The sequence below is a fragment of the Sphaerodactylus townsendi genome, linkage group LG03, assembly GCF_021028975.2.
Source record: "Sphaerodactylus townsendi isolate TG3544 linkage group LG03, MPM_Stown_v2.3, whole genome shotgun sequence".
NCBI lineage: Eukaryota > Metazoa > Chordata > Lepidosauria > Squamata > Sphaerodactylidae > Sphaerodactylus > Sphaerodactylus townsendi.
The window spans coordinates 57,645,052-57,667,832 of record NC_059427.1 but is presented as its reverse complement, the minus strand read 5'-3'; the positions used below and the strand labels follow the sequence as shown (position 1 = coordinate 57,667,832).

The 22,781-nt window shown below is 40.2% G+C and overlaps 1 protein-coding gene across 11 annotated transcripts in view; it reads right to left on the bottom strand.

Moving 5' to 3' along the window:
- The window catches only part of WNK2 (WNK lysine deficient protein kinase 2), a 168,188-nt gene that overhangs the window by 69,138 nt on the left and 76,269 nt on the right, over window positions 1-22,781 (bottom strand). For all 11 annotated transcript variants that reach the window (XM_048488208.1, XM_048488207.1, XM_048488199.1 and 8 more), the window contains exons 6-11: window positions 19,004-19,092; window positions 17,381-17,600; window positions 15,811-16,099; window positions 9,379-9,575; window positions 6,868-7,020; window positions 5,452-5,643 (exon numbers count right to left, since the gene is read on the bottom strand). In XM_048488208.1, the coding sequence (XP_048344165.1) occupies window positions 5,452-5,643; window positions 6,868-7,020; window positions 9,379-9,575; window positions 15,811-16,099; window positions 17,381-17,600; window positions 19,004-19,092 (1,140 nt within the window). The remainder of the gene's footprint in view (window positions 1-5,451; window positions 5,644-6,867; window positions 7,021-9,378; window positions 9,576-15,810; window positions 16,100-17,380; window positions 17,601-19,003; window positions 19,093-22,781) is intronic.

The following is a 22,781-nucleotide window of genomic DNA, read 5'->3' as shown; positions in this document are numbered from 1 at the left end:
AGGTTGCAGCTTATGTCCCAAATCAAGCGTTTTGTAAGCTTTTCATCGTGCACATGGAGCTCCTATATGAGCAAGCTAATCCATACACTTCAGTGAGCTTCCATACATGCAGAAGGATGCCTGTGTAGACCTATGCCTTTCCGTTACTCATGAGTTTTACTGGTAAGCAGGCTCATAAACGCTTATTTTCAGTTTCATTTATAGCCCCCCTTTCTTGCTGAGACTCAAGGTGGATTACAGAAGCAATGAAAGAAAAGAGGATGGTTGCAGTGAAGGCCCAGTTACTCAGTTTGGAGAGAAGGTGGTAACTCCAGGTTGAGAAATACCTGGACATTTAGGGAAGTACTTGGAGAGGGCAGGGGGCTTAGGGAATATGAGATACTACAGAGTTCATCTCCAAAGTCACCATTTCTATTTCTAGGAGAACTTCAGGTTCCACCTGAAGGTTGGCCACCCTAGCTGGTGTGATGTGCTATGGAAAAGAGAGGGGTATCTGGAGAGATGGGGAATGAAGAAGATGGAATGTGAGGATCCAAGAAATGAAGGAACTGGAGAACCCTACAAGCATGTCCAAAAAGGTGGGACAACATTTCATATCAGTTTGAGAAACATTTCGGCTTCCTTAATGACTTCAGTACATGACATTGGAGATAATACATATGGAATACTTGAAGAAACCAAGTATAAATGTTTGCATTGTAGTTATCAAACTCTTTTTATAAGAATATGGGTACGTGTGACAGTGTTCAGAATTCAGTTTTTAACAAATCATTAAATTAGTAATTTCCATATTACATACTGAATAAGGTTCTGCTCAATTGTTTCTACAAAAGTTTCTACTGAAGATATCAGTTTTGACATACATATGAATATTCAGCATCAAGAATTTTTAAGTTCTGAAACCTATATATATCATTTCATGTATACATTTAAGTTCTATGTAACAACTTCTGCTATAAACATGGCACTAGAATACAATAAAACAAATGTTGTTTTAGAGAAATCTTGCACTATATTGCTGTAGTCGCCACAGCAATGTTACATCCTCAACAATAGCAAATGTGAAAACAAGAATATACAGATTGTTGGCTGAGTCATCAATTGTAAGCAAGAAACAGATCCCTTATCTAGTATTTACTTGCACATCAAATGCTCCAGAATCTGCAGCAAATGTGTGGCTTATCAAAGCCCTGACAGAGCTAGGCCTCTACTATTGCATATGCCACCTTTCTCTCAATTATTCTCTTTCCAGTCTCCTTCCACAACAAGTCACTTCAGCAGAGGTGGAGCTACCAGGGGTGCACGCCTTGGGGGTGGAAATTTGCCCCCGTCCCCGTGCAGTATCCCCCGCCCCCCAAAGTTTAAGACCCTAAGTATTTAGGCTGGGTGGGGGTGTAGGAATTGGGCCCACTTACCTGTTAGTGAGACAAGGGAAGGGGAGGGGAGGGAGGGGTGGCATGCAAGGGAGGGAAGGGTTAAAAAACAGCGGCCTGTTCACTTGAGGCTGAAAATGACCTGGTGGAAACTACACTTCCCAGGATACCTTGCAAGCCCCAAGTGTAGTTCCCACCAGGCCATTTTCAGCCTCAAGTGAACAGGCCGCTTTTTCCAACCTGCACTTTCAGGCTGAACAAAGGTAAGTGTGGGGGGGGGCACCACGGGGGGGGGGGGTCTTCAGCAAATGGCTGTTCTTCACCTCAATCAATGCCTGTTATTGACTTTTATTCACATAATCGGCCAGCACATGTTTCTCCTCTTCCACTGTTTGCTGGACTTGCAGTAAGCCTCTGCCACCAGATCTCCGGGGAAGGTATAATCTATCAGTTTCACTGCGTGGGTGTAAGGCATGGTGCATTGTCATAAGCTTCTGAGTTTTTCTATCCAATGAATTCAACTCGGCCTGTTCGCAGTTGATGATTCCCATGGTGTACCTTATGACGGGTATGGCCCAAGTGTTGATGGCCTTGATGGTATTCCCTTGATGGTATTTAATTTAGATTTCAAAATTTTCCTGACTCTCTGGGTGTATTCTCTGCTGACCACAGTCTTCACTTGCCTGTGCTTGATGTTATCCAGCTGTAAAATGGCCAGGTTTTTATAAGCTGCCTCTTGGTTGTACTTGATGAGTTGGCCATCAGGCATTTCTCTGCGATCACTCTCTATTGCCACAGTGGCGCACTTTTCCAGGCCAAATTCCATTGAAATGTCTGTGCTGAATATTCGGACTGTGATTACCAGTGACTGGATTTCTGTGTGTGATTTTCCGTACAGCTTCAAATCATCCATGTACAGCAAATGTGAGATTTTTTCTGAGTCTTTGGCCATTTAATAGCCCAACTTTGTTTTGTTTAAAATTACTGTTAGTGGGATCATGGCAATGATAAACAGTAAAGGTGATAGTGAATCACCATGGAAAATTCCTCCCTTAATGTTGACTGTTTTCCAAAGCTTTCATTTTCGACTGTCAGTTCAATTTTCCATTATCTCATAGCTTTTTCATTGAATATTCGAATGTTTTCGCTGACGCCAATGGTTTCCAAGCATTTCATGATCCAACTATGGGGCAGTGAGTCAAATGCCTTCTTATAATAAATCCAGACCATATGCAAATTCGTTCTTCAATTCTTGCAGTTCTCCATTATTATTTTGTCTATCAGGAGTTGATCTTTTGTACCCCTGCCCTTTTTTTGTTCCCTTTTTGCTCCAATGGCAGGATGTTATTTGCTTTCAAGAAGTCCATTATGTTATCTGCTATTTGAGCATCGTGGGCAAACATGCTATTGGCCTGAAGTTTCCAGGTGCTGTTCCTTTGGCTGGATCTTTCTGAATCAAGTATGTCTTCCCAGTTGTTAGCCATTCATCCATTTCACCATTTTGCATGATTTCATTGAACTGCTTGGCCACTGTCGGCTGTAAACTGGTTAGGTATTTGAACCAGAAGCCATGCAATTTATCATGTCCTGGTGCCGTCCAGTTTTTCACTTTCTTGCTTCGATGTTTTATCATATCAGTTGTTATTCCAGCTCTTGTATTTGTTTTTGGCCAACAACTTTCTCAAAATCTTTTATCTACTGTGCCTTCCTGTTGAAAGCCTTCCCATAGATCTTTCCAAAACTGCAGTGTTGCATTTTTCTCTGTTTTTTTTGCTTTGAACATTGATCTTTGTGTTGAGGCTTTGGTAGAAATGGCCATGCTGCAGGTAAACTAGTGCAAAAACTGGTCATTATTAGACAGTGTTTTGTTACAACATGGAAAAGACTGTAATTGTATGGTGTTTTGTTTGCTTAGAATGTAAGAATTAAATTTCAAGGGGCATTTTAGTTCATTACAAGGTATTATACAGAAGCAATAGCAAAATGCCCTGTTTATTAAGAGTAAATGTCATGGCTAGATTTTGATTTTTTAAGGTTAATTTCCTTAGGACTTCATCATAGACCTGCAAGTTAAAATTACCTCAGAATATCATCTCAGATTTTAGTACAATGTGACAAAAATTCTCATTTTCATGCAAAAATCTTCACCAAGTAACATCAAGTCATCTCAGCTCTGTATCAGATTTTCACTATCAGCAGAGGTATAGGTAGACATACCTGAATTCCTGGCCTTTATAAGCACAGACTGAACATGTCAAATCCCAGAGAAGAATGACAGTCCCCAAGAGCAGCAGAAATGTTCTGAGACTGGAATGATAGGTCCCAGTGTGAAATGACAGCCCCTAGATGTAGGACAAGTGTTTTGTGCTTGGAATGACAGTCCCCAGAGTAGAGTGATGGCCCCTGGGAATTACGGAAGTCTTCTAGAATTGGATTGACAGATCCATGGGTGGAATGATGGCCTGTGACTGAAATTAGTGCTCTGTATCCAGAGGCGTAGGTAGGGGAAATGGAGCCCGGTTTCAGTTTTTGGCCTGCAGGGGGCACGGTTTTTAGGCTAGCAGCACCAAAATTTCAGGGCATCTTTAGGAGACTCTCCTGATAATACCACCCAGGTTTGGTAAAGTTTGGTCCAGGGGGTCCATAGGTAAAGCCCCCATCTCCTATTAGCTCACTTTGGAAACAATGAAGGATGGGGCACCCCCTTTGGGTGTCCATAACTTTGGTTGTCATCCCAGTCCAAAATCATTTCTGCTACTTCCAGGGACCACCATTCCCCTACAAGTACCGTTCAGTTCCAGAACAGCCATGCTACTCCCAGGGGCCATCCTTCTGCTCTGGAGGCTGACATTCCAAGCCCAAGAGACTTCTACTATCCCCAAGGACCCCCATTTCATTCTGGGGGTGGTCACTGAATTTCCACATCACTTCTGCCAATTCAAGGAATTGTCTCTGTACTCTGGGAGCTGTCATTCTAATCCTAGAACACTTCTCCTACTTTCAGGGGCTGTCATGGCACTCTGGGAACTGTCATTCCAGTTCTAGAACACTCACGCTATGGCCAGGGACTATTATTTCACCATGTGGGCAACTATTCCTGTCCCAGAGCAGTTCTCTGGGTTCAGAAGCCTTCATACAAAATTCATTGTGTAACTGCATTGCAACTTTTTCATTCTGTATTGTATTTCAATGGATCCCATGCAAATAAACTGGCATTCCTAATTCCATTATATCCAAAGGAGCCTTAAGCATTTTCCATTGTTCCCAATGAGCTATTCTGTCTTTTGTTTTAGTACATCCTATAGCAAATTCACTAAATACTGTCAAGCATGTAGGAGAAAGCTGTGTGCACACAACAGACTGTGAGGGGAAAGCAGGAGAGGCAAAGTTGGGAGAGAGGGAGCAAAAGTAGAGGGAAGCTGAGAATGAGGCAACCATCCCCACCTTCAGCTGACTCTTCCAGATTCTGTCCTTCACTAGAAGCTCCCACTGTGAATGGGCCCTCTGACTACTCTTATTGGTCAGGAAGTGACCATCTAAGCCTATCTGTGACACCAGTTAGGATCACTATGTGTAATCAGCCTTGAATCCCTTTGAGAAAGGTGGACTCTAAATAATGTAAATAAAAATAAAAATATCAGGTATATAAAAAACCTGCTTGTGTGAGTATGATATATATAATTTGCTGTCTGAGGTCACATTTACAGCATCTGACACTCTCATCTACAGTAGTTTATGCAATAATAAATAAGTCTTTAAGGTGTCACAATATTCTTTCTCAGTTTTGCATCAACTTGCTGGGTTTTAAAAAATAAATACTTTACATATTCTTACCTGTTTCACTAATGTCTTGTCAACATTTGTAGAACCTTTCAAGCTTTAATATTATCACATTTAACCAAATAAACATGCAAAGTTTATTTTAAGTACTCATGTGAATAAATTATTGCTTTTGTACATAGAAGCGAGGTAAGAACAGTAAAAATTATCATATCATCCATTAGCAATGAAATGCTACCCATTTGAAATATTTTGCCATTGAGTGAAGAATATTCTTGGAATTCTCAGGTTAACTCACCTGGCCAGGTTGGACTTGCTGCAGTGGCTGCACAGGGGGGATCTGTAGAGGGGCAAGTGATGCACTGGTAGCTACCACCTGAGAAGTTGGAGTTTGATACTGGGGCAACAGATGAGGTGCGGGCTGCTGTACTGCACAAATGGGCTGGCTGGCTAGGACTTGTTGTAAAGGAGCTGGAGGTGGGATAGATTGCTGATAAAGAAAAAGAAACTGACATAAGTACCCTAAGAGCTCCTGGCATCTCAAGGCAATCTAATAATGAGGCCAATATGTGCCAGCAAGATGCACAGTAAAAAGCCCCCTTTTCAAGGCAGTGGAAGACTCATAACATCCAGCCTAGCTAAAGATAGCAGCAACACACTGAAGAATGATGTCAGTTCTTTGAAAAGGCACTTTCTGCATCACTGTGATAGACGTGGCTATGTGTGTGAGAAACCTATAGTTATGACCATACAGCATGTAAAGCTTCATCACTTTTGCACACTAATTCTTTTTTCCATTACCCACATAAGTGGTGTTAGAGCACAGAGCCAGAAAAAGAAAGGAAGAGAGGAAAAAGAAAGAAAGAAAGAAAGAAAGAAAGAAAGAAAGAAAGAAAGAAAGAAAGAAAGAAAAAGAAAGAAAGAAAGAAAGAAAGAGAAAGAAAGAAAGAAAGAAAGAAAGAAAGAAAGAAAGAAAGAAAGAAAGAAAGAAAGAAAGAAAGAAAGAAAGAAAGAAAGAAAGAAAGAAAGAAAGAAAGAAAGACAGACAGACAGACAGACAGACAGACAGACAGACAGACAGACAGACAGACAGACAGACAGACAGACAGACAGACAGACAGACAGACAATGGGGTTCTCTATAGCTGGTAATAGTGACTTTTGCTTTCTATTCCTTTTGAAGGTTTTTCGCCATCTGCACTCATCTCAGAATACAGGTGATCTGGCATTGGCTTATCAGCACTAAAAGTGGGCAGAATATAAGCAAGAGAAAAGGATAGAGGTCCATGCTCAGAAGTCTGGTGGCAGATAATCTTCTCTAGAAGTGGGGGGAGTCCTGTTTCCACAGATCAGAGAGGCTAAATTCAGGAACTGACTGGAAGAAAGAAACCTAGTAATCTTAAGAAGAAAAGACACTAAAACTCCCAGTCTCCCGAAAAACACATTACATCATTCATGAACAGGAATTCATTTCAATTAGTAACTTGTTTCTAAAAATCTTGCTCCCCCTCCAGCCCCTTATAATGCACAAGTAAGCATGAAACACTAAATAGCTGTCATGCATTTTCTAAACTGTGTGTCCATGGTCTTGTTGTTCCTAATGTTTCACTAGTATTTATGGCTGGACTCTTCAGAGGCATGTCTCTCTCCATGACACAAGCTAAATGCTTCAATATTAATTCAGAAATTTCCCCTAAAGGCAGAGAAGCTCTCACCTGCTGGCTTGCTAACACAGGCTGGGGTTGCCTCATCTGTGCAGGGACAACTGTGGTGGAATGGACAGCAGGGAAAGGGATTGCTGGTTCTTGATAATGTTGTGGTCGCTGAGAGACAACAGCAGGTGGAGCTTGAACCACTGGAAGTCCGGACTAAAAAAAGGAAAAAAACATTTGTTTGCAAAAATTGTGTCATATAAACATTCTCAACTATAAAGAACAGAAAGTTTTGTTCAGAGGATTGTTTCTCCAGAGGCAATAACATAGTTGTTCAAAAAGTGAGACCCACTGATTAATAGTGTAGTTTGGATTAATGGAGGGGATCTTTCACTATGGTAAGTAACAACAACAAACATCTTTGTTTGGCAATCCTAGCAGTTGGGAAGTATAGGATATCTTAAGAAAACAAGCATGGGGTTATGGCTGTGGGGACTGAGAGAAGCAGCTGGAGACTTCAAAACTTGAGCTGCAATCCTGTGGAAATACTGAATATACTCGAAAGTGACCCCAGGAAACGATACGTATCTTGTTTTAGTTATTTTTAAATGACTAAGATGACTTCAGCCCACTGTGTCCTTCCCTGCAATTTACAACAGCCTCCCCTGTAATTAACAGCAGCACTGCTTTAAAACATAATAAAGCAATTCTGAAACATATAAAACAAAATCACTAGAAGTAAAATCAAAAGTAGAAAAACCAAACCTGTAAAACATGTTACAAGCATGAAAACCAGCACACTGTAGTAGTTCTAGGCAGGAGCTGAGAAGTATAAATTCCCACTTCTGTGAATCTTATTGAATGATTAGTTATTGTCTCTCAACATAAAACCTACTTTACAAAGTTTGTTTTATATGATGTTTTATTGCAGTGCTTCTCAACCTGGGGGTCGGGACCCCTTTGGGGGGGTCGAACGACCCTTTCACAGGCGTCACCTAAGACTCTCTGCACCAGTGTTCTCCATCTTTAAAATGGATAAATGTTAGGGTTGGGGGTCACCACAACATGAGGAACTGTATTAAAGGGTTGCGGCATTAGGAAGGTCAAGAACCACTGTTCTATTGTTTTAATTTTGTAAGCCACCCTGAGACCTCCATATAGGATGGGATATAAACTCCAAAAGTGAATGAATGAATTAAACGAATTTTCATTCAATAAAGGCAGGCTTGAACTTTTGCTACAGTATTTACCAACTTGATGAAAAGGGTGACATGCAGAGCTGGCTTCTATATTATTGCAAGTAAAAGAAGGAATAGGTACAGCATATTTTTAAAAGTTAAAGGTAGTCTCCTGAGCAAGCATCAGGTCATTACAGACTCATGGGGTGGCATCACAATGTTCTTCAGTCTTTTCCTGAATTCAATAGATAGGCCAAGTACTCCTAACAAATGGCTTTAATGAGCAATAACTCAGTAGAATTTAAACACTTCTGCAATCCTGGTTGTTGTAGTTCGCTTGAATATTGTTATTTATTTTTACTTTGGATTTATATCCCGCCCTATCCCCTAAGGGTTTTGGGTGGGTCACAACACAATTCAGACATTCCACAGATATTAAAAATATAAATCCACATCTATATTATATACTCTATACTTTTATTTGTCCTGCAATGGTTTTATGTTTGATGCCAACAGTTCCACTGGAAAAGGTGTTGCATTTGGTATCTAAGCTGCGGCTGAATCACTATGGCAACGGCAGTTACAAGAACAGCTGTTCTTCACAAGTGACAAATACTGGTTAGTACAACAGCAATGTACTTTGGTTGTCTCAAAAAAGGAACATACAAAGCCTGTGACAGCTGTGTCATTGGAAAGTCCTAAAGGGTTATGTGCAACTGCTTAAAATTCTTCTTCCAATGACAGCTCCATTAATTTTTCTTGGCCAAGGTCATTGTAACAGGAACATGAGAGCAAGTGTGAATGCCTTGCCAGGTATTGGTTATCAGATTTTGGAGTTCCTACAACAGTAATGCTTCTACTCCTGCACAAAATATTACACCCAAGGAAATAACCACAAAGGCACTGAACAGCTGTGTGGCCTTGGTGGAAGAAATATCTGTTCTCCAAGTTCTTGAACAAAAGAACAATAGTACATGCCTACACAAACAGCAAGAAACCACAACAAATAAAGTAATAACACATGATTAGGTTTACGAATTTCCATCAATTCACAGGAAAAACTAATACACTAAGTTGAGTTAAATCTCATGTAAGGTTACTACTTTCCTTGTTACACTGGAAGACATCAAATATTCCGTAACACACAATGTAGTTTTTGATTGTAAGCTGCCTTCAGCAGAACTCTGAAGAGGCAGTATAGAAATATTCTAAACAAATAAAAATACGTATGCATTTTAATGATACCACCAGACAAACTATTAATATTAGGAAGAAGCAAGTAACAGGCAATTCCCCCAAGTCCTTTCTGGAATCCAAAACAGATTTTTTTTTTTAAAAAAGGTCTTATGTGAGGATTCAAAAGTGCTAAATATTTTAGAAGAATAATTATACTTACTACTGAAGGCTGCTGGTAGGGTCCCAGCTGCTGAAGACCAGGTGGCAATGCCTGGCTTTCACTGAGAGGTGGGCTGTAAACCCTCTGAATAATAGGAGGTATTGCATCGGGCATAGATGAGTAGATTACACTTTGCTGGCTGCTCTGGGAGTCTGAATACACGGTGGATCCCTGACCACTGTCAAATGTGCTATCAGCTGGAAAATGATTTTGAAAAATAGTTATCAAAGTCATAATTTAATAAAGATGTATTTAAATGCTATTTTAATTCTGCCTCTTAGCCCAAAGCTTCCAAAGATGGCACATAACATCAGCAATAACAAAAGTCCCATCAGAACATAATAATACATTATACACACACGTACAAATAAATAATTCACATCAATACATAAATGAATGTGAAAGTTCCCAGCTGATATCTGTGGGGAGGACGTTCTTATAATTAAGGTGCCAGAAATCAAAACCCAAAACAGATCCCAGAAATAAACTCAAATCCCAAATTTTCACAGTGGATATTCCATCAAACCTGGAACACTGCAGTAAAACTATTGCTGATTCCCTTGGAGATACAACTTAAATTATAACCAATAACTTTAGGTAAAATTATAGTTAGGAATAATAGATGTTATTAAACTGGCGAAGAGACTGTGGAAGCATCCCCAGACAAGGTTATTAAAAGAAGGTCTCTTTTTAGTCAATGTGGCTCATTTCCAAGAAGTGTTCTTATGACTACAGCCTGAGCTAGAATGTAAGAATTCACCTTTTCTATTCTTGTCTGTACTAAGTACTAACTATTGGCCTTCATCAAATCACCTTTTCGTGATAGTACATATGGAGAGAGCTAGTGGTTAGAGTAGTAGACTCAGATTTAGGACACCCAACTTTGAATCCCCAATCTGCCATGCACCATGGAAGCTTGCTGGGTCAACTTGAGTCAATCACACACTTTCAACTTAGCCTATCTCTTGGAACTGGATCAAACTAAGGCCCCTTCCGCACTTGCAGAATAATGCACTTTCAATCCACTTTCACAATTGTTCACAAGTGGATTTTGCTATTCTGCATTGTAAAATCCAGCTGCAAAGTGGAATGAAAGTACAATGAAAGTGCATTATTCTGCATGCAGAAGGGAGTTTATTTCAAACCAGTTTAAAAAGGAAAGTCACAAGAATACCACCAGTCAAGCAAAGAAGAAGTGTGACATGCTTAAATACAGGGTGTCCGGGTGCGGCCCTGTCCCCAGCGCCCGGACTCAGGACAGCAGGCAGGGCAAGGGCTGGCAAAGGGAGAGACAGCAGGATAACAGCAGACAGAGTAAAAGCCAGCAGAGTGAGTGTTGGCAGGGAGGGGCCTCTCACAGCTGAACCGGCTGTGAGAGAGAGTGATGAGCTGCAGCTGGGCCAAGAGGAGGAGTAGATAAAAGGAGAAGGGAAATGGGCCTCGGGAGCTGCCGCTGCAGCAGGGACTGGGGAGGGCATTGGCAGGGGAAGGGAGTGGTAGAAAGACAAGGAGCTTAGAAGGGGTGGCTGCCCAGCGCTGTGGGGAAACAGGCTGGTGAGCCCCGGGCTTCACCCCAGCTACTCATCCACCCCACCCCTGTGAAGCATAACAGGATGGGGCAAGGAAACCGGGGAAGAGGAGAAGCAATCAGAGGGCTCTCTTCTGTGAGGCAACAGAGAGAGTGAGAGGGAGAGGGGTTAGGCAAACAGCACCGGGACCCCAGGCCAGGGTACGGGAGGAGGGTACAAGGCGTGGCCTAACGCAAGGCGTCCTGTGGGCAAGACTGTTCCTTGGCCCTCAGGGCCAGGCTAAGGTAACATCGTCTGGGGAGTCCAACCCCCAGGTCAGGGAAGGTGGGTCGGTACAGCCACTTGCGGGGCCGGAGCAACTAGGGGAAACGCCACACAGGCATTTCTGCTGTTCTTGAAGGGAAATGTGGAAGCAGTTCTTAACAGTAAAAGAAAGTGAGAGGAAGTAGAGGTAAGTAAAGGTTAAAAGCATGGTTCTCACCCATCCATTTCCCTTATCAGAATTCTGTAGGACCAGTATTCAAGCAGACTGACAGTGATATCCTCAGCAGAGGTATACCATTCTAAGCTTGTTGACTTACACAGACTTACAAGGGTATAATTCTGTTACGAGGGCAGTGTGATTGTGCCACTAGGAAGATTTATAGTAGAGCTTTTTAAAATAGATATCTTTGGATCCATTCCAAAGTCATATTCATGATGAGACTGTTGGTCCTTTTCTATGAAGGTCAATGCCTTGAATGAGCATGGGGGATTTGTTAATTTGTGCATATCATTCCGTCACTCATGAGAAAAGGGCAAGACTGGAAAGAGGCAATCAGAAGGGGAGTTGCTTCCTTGGCTAAAGAGCTTGCAGTGGGCTCTGGAGCCAAAATCAGGAGGAGGAGGGAGAAGCCTGGCAAGCCTGAAGGGAGGGGAAAATTGGATGAGGTGGTGGCTTCCGCAGCTGGCAAGCTGGCTGCAGACTCACCAGCTGAGATAGGGGGAGGCAAACTGGTGCTCATCAACGAGGGAAGGGATTTCCTCCCCACAAGTTTCATGAGCTCCCACTCCTACTTATAATGGTGTAATTCTGACTGTAGATACTGAAAATTAGGTGAGACATGATACAAAAAATGGCCACTGAAATAATTTTAAATGCTATGTGCTGTCTTAGTAAATACAGTATGTAGAGGTTTCTTATCAGTTATTTCATACAAGTTATTGCTGAGAATTAAATTAAGAATTAAAATTTAAATTAATATTGGCACCTCTATTACACTGAAGCATAAACTAAATAATGGACAATTGCCTTGAAACAAACTGACTGTAATAACCGTGACATAAATGCTCTAGTTCTTTATATACCTCCTCAAAAGACTTTAACTCGAAAGCAAGTAGGGAAATGAAACAGAATAATATGAACACATGTTTTAATCCACAATACTGTTTCTAATCTAGAGAACAATTCTGCAATTTTGGAACTGGCTTTTGATAAAGAAGGTGTCTAATTAATCCAATGTAAGAGACAGCTTCACCAAACGGAAACAAAGATTATATATAAAGGTTATATCTATTTTTCAGTTATTTATCTTATTCACACCCATGTTTTTTTGCTGAGACTCCAGATGATTACATAGTGTATGACAAATACAATCAATAGGATGGGCCATCCAATGAACAGTGAAATAGGGTTTGGATTCCAGAAACCTGAAGACAAACAGAAACCTAACACAAAGCTGAAACAAACTAATATTCTATTGAAAACCAAAACTAGTTGAGCATAGGCTTCATAAATATATTTCTATTCCTAGATATCACATGCTCCAGCCCAACACAACCCACAACCAATACATTTATCAGGTTCTAATTAATTAATTTTCCTTCTATGTTTAGAGGAAAACTAAACAAAAAGCCATCTCCAGCTTGTCTGTGTCTTATATTAAACCCTGAATATTTAGTAATGCAAAGACGTTTATGGCATTGGTAAATTTAATCTCATTATAGAAAGCATTTGCAACCACAAAGGGAAAAAGCGTAATTATACAAAGCTAAAGCAGCAGTTGGAAGCCAAGGTCAGTTGTACAGAGATACTAAATTATTAATCTGCATTTCTGCCCACTCTGAATATCACAGGCAGTGAAAAGAAAATTATTTATAGGACTTTTAGCTAGAAAAATACTGTATAAGTATTCAAACTGTATGCAATACTTCCACTGCTACATAGTAAGAACAGTAAGAAAGTATGAACTTATTGTTAAACATGTATTTATGATTTATAAACAGTAAAAGTAAAATATCCCTGAAGTATTAATGGAACAAAATTAATATTGTATAAGTAGAAATGTTAACTACATTAGTGCTAAAAAGTATATAAAGTCCACAGACTTGTATTTGTCAGAATATTAGGCAACAGTTGATTTAAATATGCATTACTAAAAAAGGCAGAAATTTAGTATTATCTAATGTACCCCTTGCTGGAAGTAAAGGGTAGATCAATGAGGAAAGCAGTAGCAAACTACTCTTGAAAAAAGTCTGCCTAGTAAACATCATGATGGGAGTCACCCTGTGGGTTGGTAATGATCCAGTGCTTGTACAACACACACCTTCAGCATAACCTTCCTCACAGAACTTTAGTTGATTTCTATCCTGCTCTTGAAATGCATCCCAGGGTGGATTACAATAATCTAAAAATGCTTCCCACATTTACAATAAAAACAGCATCATATACAGATAAAAACTCCTAAAAGCACACCTAAAACAACTAACCTACCCCCAGCAACCCATCCTCTTTTAATCCTTCTAAGTGCAGTTGGGGGGCAAGTTCTGTAAAAAGCCCAGTGGTCTGGGAGTAGATGGCATTGATCTGTCAAATGCCTGGGTGAAAATGATGGTCTTAAGCAGGTGCCGAAAGGTAGTGTTGGTGCCTGTTGGACCTCTAATGGAAGTGCATTCTATAAAGTGGGGGGCTATCACAGAGAAATAATTCTGCTCAACCCCCACCCCCTCACCTCAGAGGGGAAAGGGATCACCAGCAGCTCCGCCCCCCCATAACCTCTGCACCCGGGCTGCTCCATATGGCAGAAGGTGTTCCCGCAAGTAGTCTGGCCTCAGGCCACTTAGGGCTTTACAGGTCATAGCCAACACCTTAAATTGAGTGCAGTAGTGAACTGGAAGCCAGTGCAGATCCTTCAGTACCGGCATACTATGAGCACAGCCTGGGGTGTTAGCAGACAAGCTGCAGCATGATGCACTAGTTCTAGTCTCTGGACTGACTTCAAGGGTAGCCCCAGACAAAGGGTTGTTGTGAAGATAAAATGGAGAAGAGAAGAATGATGTAAGCAGCTTTAAGTTCCCACTGGGATGAAAGACAGGATACAAAATAAATAAGTTTCACAACCTAGATATAGGCAACCAGTTTCTTCGAAAGCCTAATTAATCTGTAATTTACCTTCTTTCTTGTATAAACAAAATTCACAGATTCTGTACTGAATCCCCTTGCATTGTCCAGCTGCTTGCAAAACCTCACTATATCTGCAGGCTACACTCTATTTGCTGGCTACAATAAAAAGGCAAGGAAAAGATGGAGAAGTCTATGAAAACTTAGCCTTCTTCCACACTATCAGTTTAGGATCATCAGTCACCCTGTTTAATTCTGCCTACTGTACTGAAAGATTAAATGAATTGAAGGAATAGGAAGAAAAGGGAGAGGTTCATTGTGTGGAAGTGTGAATTTTGATTCAGAGTAAAAACTCTGAATCAAAATACACATTTCCACACAATGAATCTCTCCCTTTTCTTTCTTCCTATTCCTTCACTTCATTTAATCTTATTTTCTTTCAGAAATAAATTTTTAAAACCCTCGAGAAAAACCATGATCAAGGATCAGTCACTTGCTCACAGGCTGCCTCTTTGTATATAAAAGGGGTCAGGAGCTCACATTATGGAGAGGAAGGTGGCTTGTGAAAGTCATTTTAAAATGCCATGAGAGCTGGATCTTGATCAGACCCACAGCATTGTGCTTGTTTGCCACTGCAACTTTTTGAGTACTAAAACAGTTGTGGGGACAGGCAGATGTTCTGGTACTTGACAATGCACAAAGGAGAAAGCAAGAATGCCACACTGTGGACCCAATTAGGATCAGGCACTCACAGCATTTTAACATAACTTCAAAATGGTGGGGGTGGCCACAGACATGCTGTAACATCCAGTTTGGTGCTGCAGGGATATTTATACTGAACAAACTGGACATAATGAAGCTGTGGTTTAGCATCCAAGTGTAGGATCACTGGATATTCCAAATAATCAATTCCTATGTTTTTCCCCACTGCATTTCTTATGAATTTGTCTACAGATTTGCTAGCACAGTTACACAACTGTACAAGGTTCTACATCAGACTTCCTACATTCTTCCTGATCAACACTGTTCATAGCTTTCCCTGTGGCTGCTCCAGCCACATAGAAAAGTGTTCCAGAACAAATTAAGAAGACACCATCTCTCCCACAAAGAGATACCTCTCCCAAAGCAGAACTTTTCTCAAGCCCTTTGGAGGATGTTCATAGCATCTGTTGACTGGTTGTCAAGGCCTGGGATACTTACAGATGTCATTTACTTTAAATAGTTTTAACAGAAGCTAATTAGTGGTGAGACTGGTTAATACTTGTATGGAAGACTGCCAAGGAAGTCTAGGGTAGTGACACAGAGGCAGACAATCTCAAACCACCTCTGAATGTTTCTTGCCTTGAAAACTGGGCTGTCATAAGTTGGGTATGACTGGTGGCACTTTCCACCACCCAAATCTGTTACCCACCCTTGGGAGAAAGACAGGCATAAATGTTTTGAATGAATGAATGAACAAACGAATTCTCTCTTACTTGAGCAATTATAAATACTGACAGGAAGTAACACAAGTATGAGACTTACATGCAAGTGAAGTAATGCTTGTGGATACATTTTGCTGAGAAAGGTGCTGGTCAGCTTCAGGTTCTTCTGGTTCTGATAGGATGTGATGACCAGCGTGTGAAAGGTACGTAACCTGAACCTGTTGTGCTTGTGTGACCTTCTGTTTTTCTAAGCACTCAGAATCCCGACGATCTTCTGATTGTAATACAGGCCAAATCCTATCTCGTCTCCACAGTATTAATGCTACTCTATCACGTATTGACTTTGCAACTATTTTAACATCGCTCTCATGAAAAAATCCAGCATCAACCTGAAAGAAAAGATTAAATAGATGTTCAACTACAAATCCATGGTATACGTGAATACATACATACATGTGCATCTATCAGATCCTTTTTTTAGAAAATTAGAATGGGTCTGAAATAATATATACAGGATAAAACAAAATGGAGAACAACAAGAAATTAACAACTATTGCAGCTGTATAAAAACAAATGATAAAAACAAATGTATATGAAATTATAAACACTGACAAAACAATTCTCTTCTCCAGATTCATGAGAAATTGTCAGACCCCGAACACTCTGATGTGTAACAAACATGCAATTGTATCTCCCTACAAATCTACTATCTAAGGCGGATTCCGCATGGGCCAAAAACAGCAGTATGAAAACGGTGTAAACCCTTTTACACCATTTTACATAGTTTTCACACCGTTTTCTCACCTCTGTTTTTGGCCCATGTGGAACCCGCTTAAAGCAGAGGAAAGTAATTGCAACAGTAAAGCACTAAAATAGGTTTCTGTCTTCCAGTGTGGAAATGGCATCTGTGTTTTCTCAATCTCTGCTACCAGAATCAGAAAACTTAAAATGAATTGGTGGAAACTTGATTGGTGAATAGTTAAGTGCTATTGTCAGGATGAGCAACAAATCTTAAATACCTTTATTTCTAAGGTATGAATTTGGATATCTCACTTTTACTACAGGAAAAAGAGAAATGTACATGTTTGACCTTGGCTTTTTGCATAGTGTAGAAGGTAACTTGGTCAAAGTTTTGAAGCCCACTAGATTCAGATGCCTGCATAAACCTATACCAAATTCAGATAAGCTATCATCTGATTTTAAAAGAAACAAAATTTACATATAAAAAGTGAAAAAGATTGGATTCTGTGCAAAATCTTCTCTGATAGAAAAACTTCCATCAGCAGAGTGTGACTTCTCTGCTTTCCTGTTCCTGCTGTATCCCAAAGTTATCATTGCAGTATTGCTTTTAGAAGATGGGGAAATTCAAGAAGAGCATGAGGAGTCAGAGGTTAGCCACGGGAAGAGGGAACTGGTAAAAATCCACCTTCCTTATTTGATCAGCATAAATTTTTCCTGGATACAATCTAAATTAGTATGCTTTTCTAAGTCCATTTACCTCAATGTATTGAGAAGGGTGTAACTCTGCTAAGAATTTCACTGTTAATTTTTTACTTTAGCTTTCCAAAATAACCTGCAATTAATCCTTTGGATTAAATATCAGGTTGTCTCCTGGTTTCTTTTCAGATATATGTACAACTTATCTATCTGTCTGAATGAGTTTATTTTACCATTTCTTGTGCAATATCATCAGGAGTTTCCTTCTCCAGATCAAAAGTAAACTCAATGGCTCCATTATCTTTGGGTTTTCCTTTCAGCTTCTTAGGATCTTCCACCCAGAGTCTTAAGGCAATAGAGGATTTCCTACCATCATCTTCTTCAGCAAGTTCCACTCTTACCCCAGTATCTTCAGCAAAAAAGGCATGGCTTAGTAAATCTTTAATTTCATATCTATAAAGGGAAATTCCGTAAATTCATTAAAGAAATGCAAGCTTTAAGATAAGTTCTGTGTACATGTCTGGTAAATAGACAGAATGGCTTTACAGGGTGTATGTCTTACACACTCACTACTTCAAAAACAAAACAAAAAGATTGTAACAAATAGAATGAAAAGGAAAATTCACACATTTACAACAGTACAATTTCCTATGCCCCTTTAGTAGTCCTTTCATCCTTTAGGCCCCTTCTGCACATGCAGAATAATGCACTTTCAATCCACTTTCACAATTGTTTGCAAGTGGATTTTGCTATTTCGGACAGTAAAATCCAGCTGCAAAGTGCATTGAAAGTGGATTGAAAGTGCATTATTCTGCATGTGTGGAAGGGGCCTTAGTGATTGGTGATCCTCTACTGGAAACTATGCTTACTATTCTGAGCAACAATATCAAGCCTAGATCTGAAATACTGACACATCATTCTTAAAATATGTTAACCAAAGAAGATCCTCTCTTGCACTCGTCATTTAAAATCTGTTCTTTATTATATCATAGTTATCTTATTCATATTATAAGAATATATGAAAGAGCCCGCTGGATCAGACCAGAGTCCATCTAGTCCAGCACTCTGCTACTCGCAGTGGCCCACCAGATGCCTTTGGGAGCTCACATGCAGGATGTGAAAACAACGGCCTTCTGCCACTGCTGCTGCTCCCGAGCACCTGGTTTGCTAAGGCATTTGCAATCTCAGATCAAGGGGGATCAAGATTGGTAGCCATAGATTGACTTCTCCTCCACAAATCTGTCCAAGCCCCTTTTAAAGGTATCCAGGTTAGTGGCCATTACCACCTCCTGTGGCAGCATATTCCAAACACGCATTGTGTGAAGAAATGTTTCCTTTTATTAGTCCTAATTCTTCCCCCCAGCATTTTCAATGTATGCCCCCTGGTTCTAGTATTCTGAGAAAGAGAGAAAAATCTCTCTCTGTTAACATTTTCTACCCCATGCATAATTTTATAGACTTCAATCATATCCCCCCTCAGACGTCTCCTCCCAAACACTGCAGCCTCTCCTCATAAGGAAGGAGCTCCAATCCCTCAATCATCCTCATTGCCCTTCTCTGCACTTTTTCTGTCTCTTTGATATCCTTTTTGAGATGTGCTGACCATAACTGAACACAGCACTCCAAGTGTGGTCGCACCACTGCTTTATATAAGGGCATGACAATCTTTGCAGTTTCATTATCAATTCCTTTCCTAATTATCCTCAGCATAGAGTTTGCCCTTTTCTCAGCTGCCATACATTGAGTTGACATTCCCATGGAACTATCAACTAAGATGCCTAAATCCCCTTCCTGGTCTGTGGCTGATAGCACTGACCCCTGTAGCATGTGAATTATATCAAATAATTGAAACAAACCTTTCTTCTTTGTTTTTGCAAATACACTCTCCAATTATCTCCTTAATTTCAGGATCAGTAACTTTATCAAAACTTGCTGGCTTGACACCCTGAAAAGACAAATACAAAGCAATAAACTTCTCTTACAGTTTTTTTCCCCGTAAAAATGACTACCTAGAAATAGTTCTGTGATAATTACTTATTGAAAATGAGCATATTAAAACTTTTTTTCATTTGCGGTTGATTTTCTTTTGATTTTTAAAATGATTTTTAAAAAACCAAAACGTTTTAACAAAATTGATTATTAAAGGTATTGTGTTGGGCCCAGTGGTCCACATTCCCTCTGCTGGATCTTGCTTGAATATCTAGGAAAGCGGGGAAATAGTTTATGCCAAGTAATATTTTAGAATAGAAGCTGCTGCTTATAGCAGTGTGCAAAGGTAGCCTGGAGAAAGAGGGAACAGGAATGGTTAGGAATACCAAAAACTTGCTTAACGTTTGCTTCACAGGTCCACGTGAAAGTATGCTGTCTTGGACAAGATGTAGTCAGAACATGCACATAAAGAACAGTTGCATAATGTAAATAGCCTTGAACATGACAATAAGATTAGCCTACCAGGTATCACAAAGGACAAAAAATATCTTAGCCCTTTTGTACACATATAACCGATTCATTTGCAGTGTAATTTGCATCTTACCATAGTTCAAGTTCTTTACCTGTATGATTTAGTTCTGCATCTTAGTGAACAATACATTTAGAAAAAAAGGAAAGAATTTCAACACATTTTTACTATTCATCCTAACCAGCTGAAAGAATATAATCTGAAAAATTACAGTTTGATTTTATGGTGATTCCTGGGTGGCTCTCTTGTATCATGTGCCCACACTCTGAATGCACAAACCCACCATATGAATAAATAGAATTTTCCATTACTAAATATTATTTTGAATAATCTTAGTAGGAGTAGATATGTCCAACAGAATTATCATTTGGGCTATCAATCCAGCATTTGCTTTTCACCACATTACAACTTTAAAACATTTAATCTTTTTTGCAGTGTTAGGAATTACGTTTCGAGCAAAAACATCAGGAATCTCATCAGCTCAGGTCAGTGACGTAGGTATAGATTTGGGGGGGTCAGGGGGCCACACCGCCACCCACCCCTGGGGACATGACCACATCTCCCAAGTCCCATCCTCAGCCTCAGTGCTTATAAAAACAGCTCTCCGAGGCCAGGGACGGTAGACTCTCCTCCCTGCCCCCCCCAGCTGGGCTCCCAGCCAGCAGTCCCTTCTGCCCTCCCCTGCGGGCAGAGGTGTAGCTAGGGAAAATATAGCCCAGTGCAAAATCTGAGTTTTGCTCCCCTCCCCCCATGGGAGGCATCCCCTCGTCCCTCCCCCATGGGCAGCCATTGTGATGCTGGAATCCACCTCCAGACAGCATCACTTTCAATGGTGTTTAAACTAGGGAGCCCAGATTCTCCTTTTAAATCCACCTTAAAGGGAGAATCTGGGGTCCCCAGTTAAAACAACATTGAAAGTGATGCTGTTTGGGGGTGGATTATCCCCCACCCTGAAACAGCATCACTTGCAATGCTTAAACTGGGGACCTCAGATTATCCCTTTAAGTCCATGCCGAAGGGGGTGGATTTAAAAGGAGAATCTGAGGAAATTTGGGGGTGCCTGCTGTCGGGAGTGTAATTGTTCAACTAGAAGCACCACAATTTCAGGGTATCTTTAGAAGACTCTCCTGAAGATACCACCGAGATTTGGTGAAGTTTGGGGTCCAAAGTTATGGACCCACAAACGTGTAGCCCCCATCTCCTATTAGCTCCCATTGGAAACAATGGGGGATGGGGGCACCCCATTTGGAAGTCCATAACTTTGGACCTCCTGAGCCAAATCTCACCAAACCTTGGTGGTATCATCAGGAGAGTCTCCCAACAAATCCCTGAATTGTGGTGCTGGTTGACTAAAAACTGCGCCCACTGCAGGCCAAAAACAAAAACAAACAAAAACAAAAAACAAAAACGAGGGCAGAGCTTCAGACATGTAATTGGGGAGGGATTAAACCCGAGAACCCCACTTACCTTGGCTCAGGTCTTTTAAAGGTACATTAATTTAAAATAGAACTGCACATTTTAATTGATTTAAATGGTAAATTAATCAACCAAATCAACTAAAACTAAAGCCTTTGACAAAACACTACATCTTTAGCGGGGGATAATTCTAATTGGTAGGTAGGCTTTTTCCTTATTTATTTCAGAAAGAAATAGTGGAAAAGAAAAGATGTGGCAAACCTCCAATAGCAACTTTAATATACTACAATACAGTATTTTCTAATGAAGTACAGGCACACATCCAAACTAGTAATGTTCTGAAAAATAGAAAACATCATTTTCTTTTGGTCTCACAATATATTCCTTATTTTCGAACTCTTCAGGTGGCAATCCTATTGGAAAGAATCAGAATTACTGCTACAGTCATGGAAGGAGGGCTAGTTTTCAAAGTCCATATCAAAAACAAAACCTGTTTCTGGTCAAGCTCCTTTTGCAGTGGAGACCAACATGAACACTTCATTTCACTTCTGTGAAGTGAGTTAAGTAAGAACAGTTTAAATTTATACCCTGCTTTTCTCATCTATAAGAACTCTCAAAGCAGCTTACAAACTCCTTCCCTTCCTCTCCCCCCCAATAGACACCTTGTGAGGTAGGTGAGGCTGAGAGAATTCTGAGAGAACTATGATTGACCATCCAAATACTAGCCAGAGTCAGGGTTGGTTGAGAGTGTGTGACTGGCCCAAGGTCACCCAACAAGTTATCAAGGCATGCGTGGGGATCTGAACTGGGTTTCCCAGGTCCTAGTCCAGCACCTTAACCACTGTACAGTGTGGCTCCAGGTTCCATCCAGCAGTCACTTGTTCTAAGCTTTTGGTTTTACAGAGCCCCTTGGGGATGGGGGGAGGATCTACAAATCTAATAAATAAATAAATAAATAAATAAAGTAAGTAAGTAAGTAAGTAAGTAAGTAAGTAAGTAAGTAAGTAAGTAAGTAAGTAAGTAAGTTTTGGTTTAACTTTAATATTTACCACCATTTTGAATTCATCAGAATAATCCATGTCCTCAGTCAACTATATTTATAGCTGACAAAACAGGGAAACCATATTGAAGGTATTTCCGTGAAAAGGTGGGACGGAAATATGAGGTAGAAGAGGAAATGTGTGAAATATTTAATATCTAATAAAGGATTAGGGAACAATGTTTCCCTGTGAAAATGAGCCTTTGCATATGTACAACAGGGTCTGTGAAATAAAACCTGGTGCCATGTGCATTCTCAGTGTACCTAAAATGTAACAAGGCATGCAGCTTCATAAACAGCTTTGATAACCAAGCTAGAGAAATGAATCACATGTTTTTTACTAGATAATCTGACTTTACCAAGCATCTACATTTCTTCACCAAAAAAACACTCAATTCTACATCCAGACTTTAGAGCATTACATTTTCCACTGTGGACAGACTTAAAGCACACATTTCAATTTTTGAAAGCATACTTTGTTTCATGCAGATTTAATCACTTAATGAAAGAGTTCCATTCTAGGCTTTTCACAAAGAACATTAATAAGAATCTGGCTTGACCACAGGGACATAATGTTGACAAAACATATTCAACAGGGCAAATATTTTGTCATATTAAAGAAAACCAGTAATTACAATTATTATTATTTATGTAGTGCTTTTTCTAATAGCCCCAAGATTTACATAAAATGTCTGATTAATCCTTTCAATAGCTTTTAATT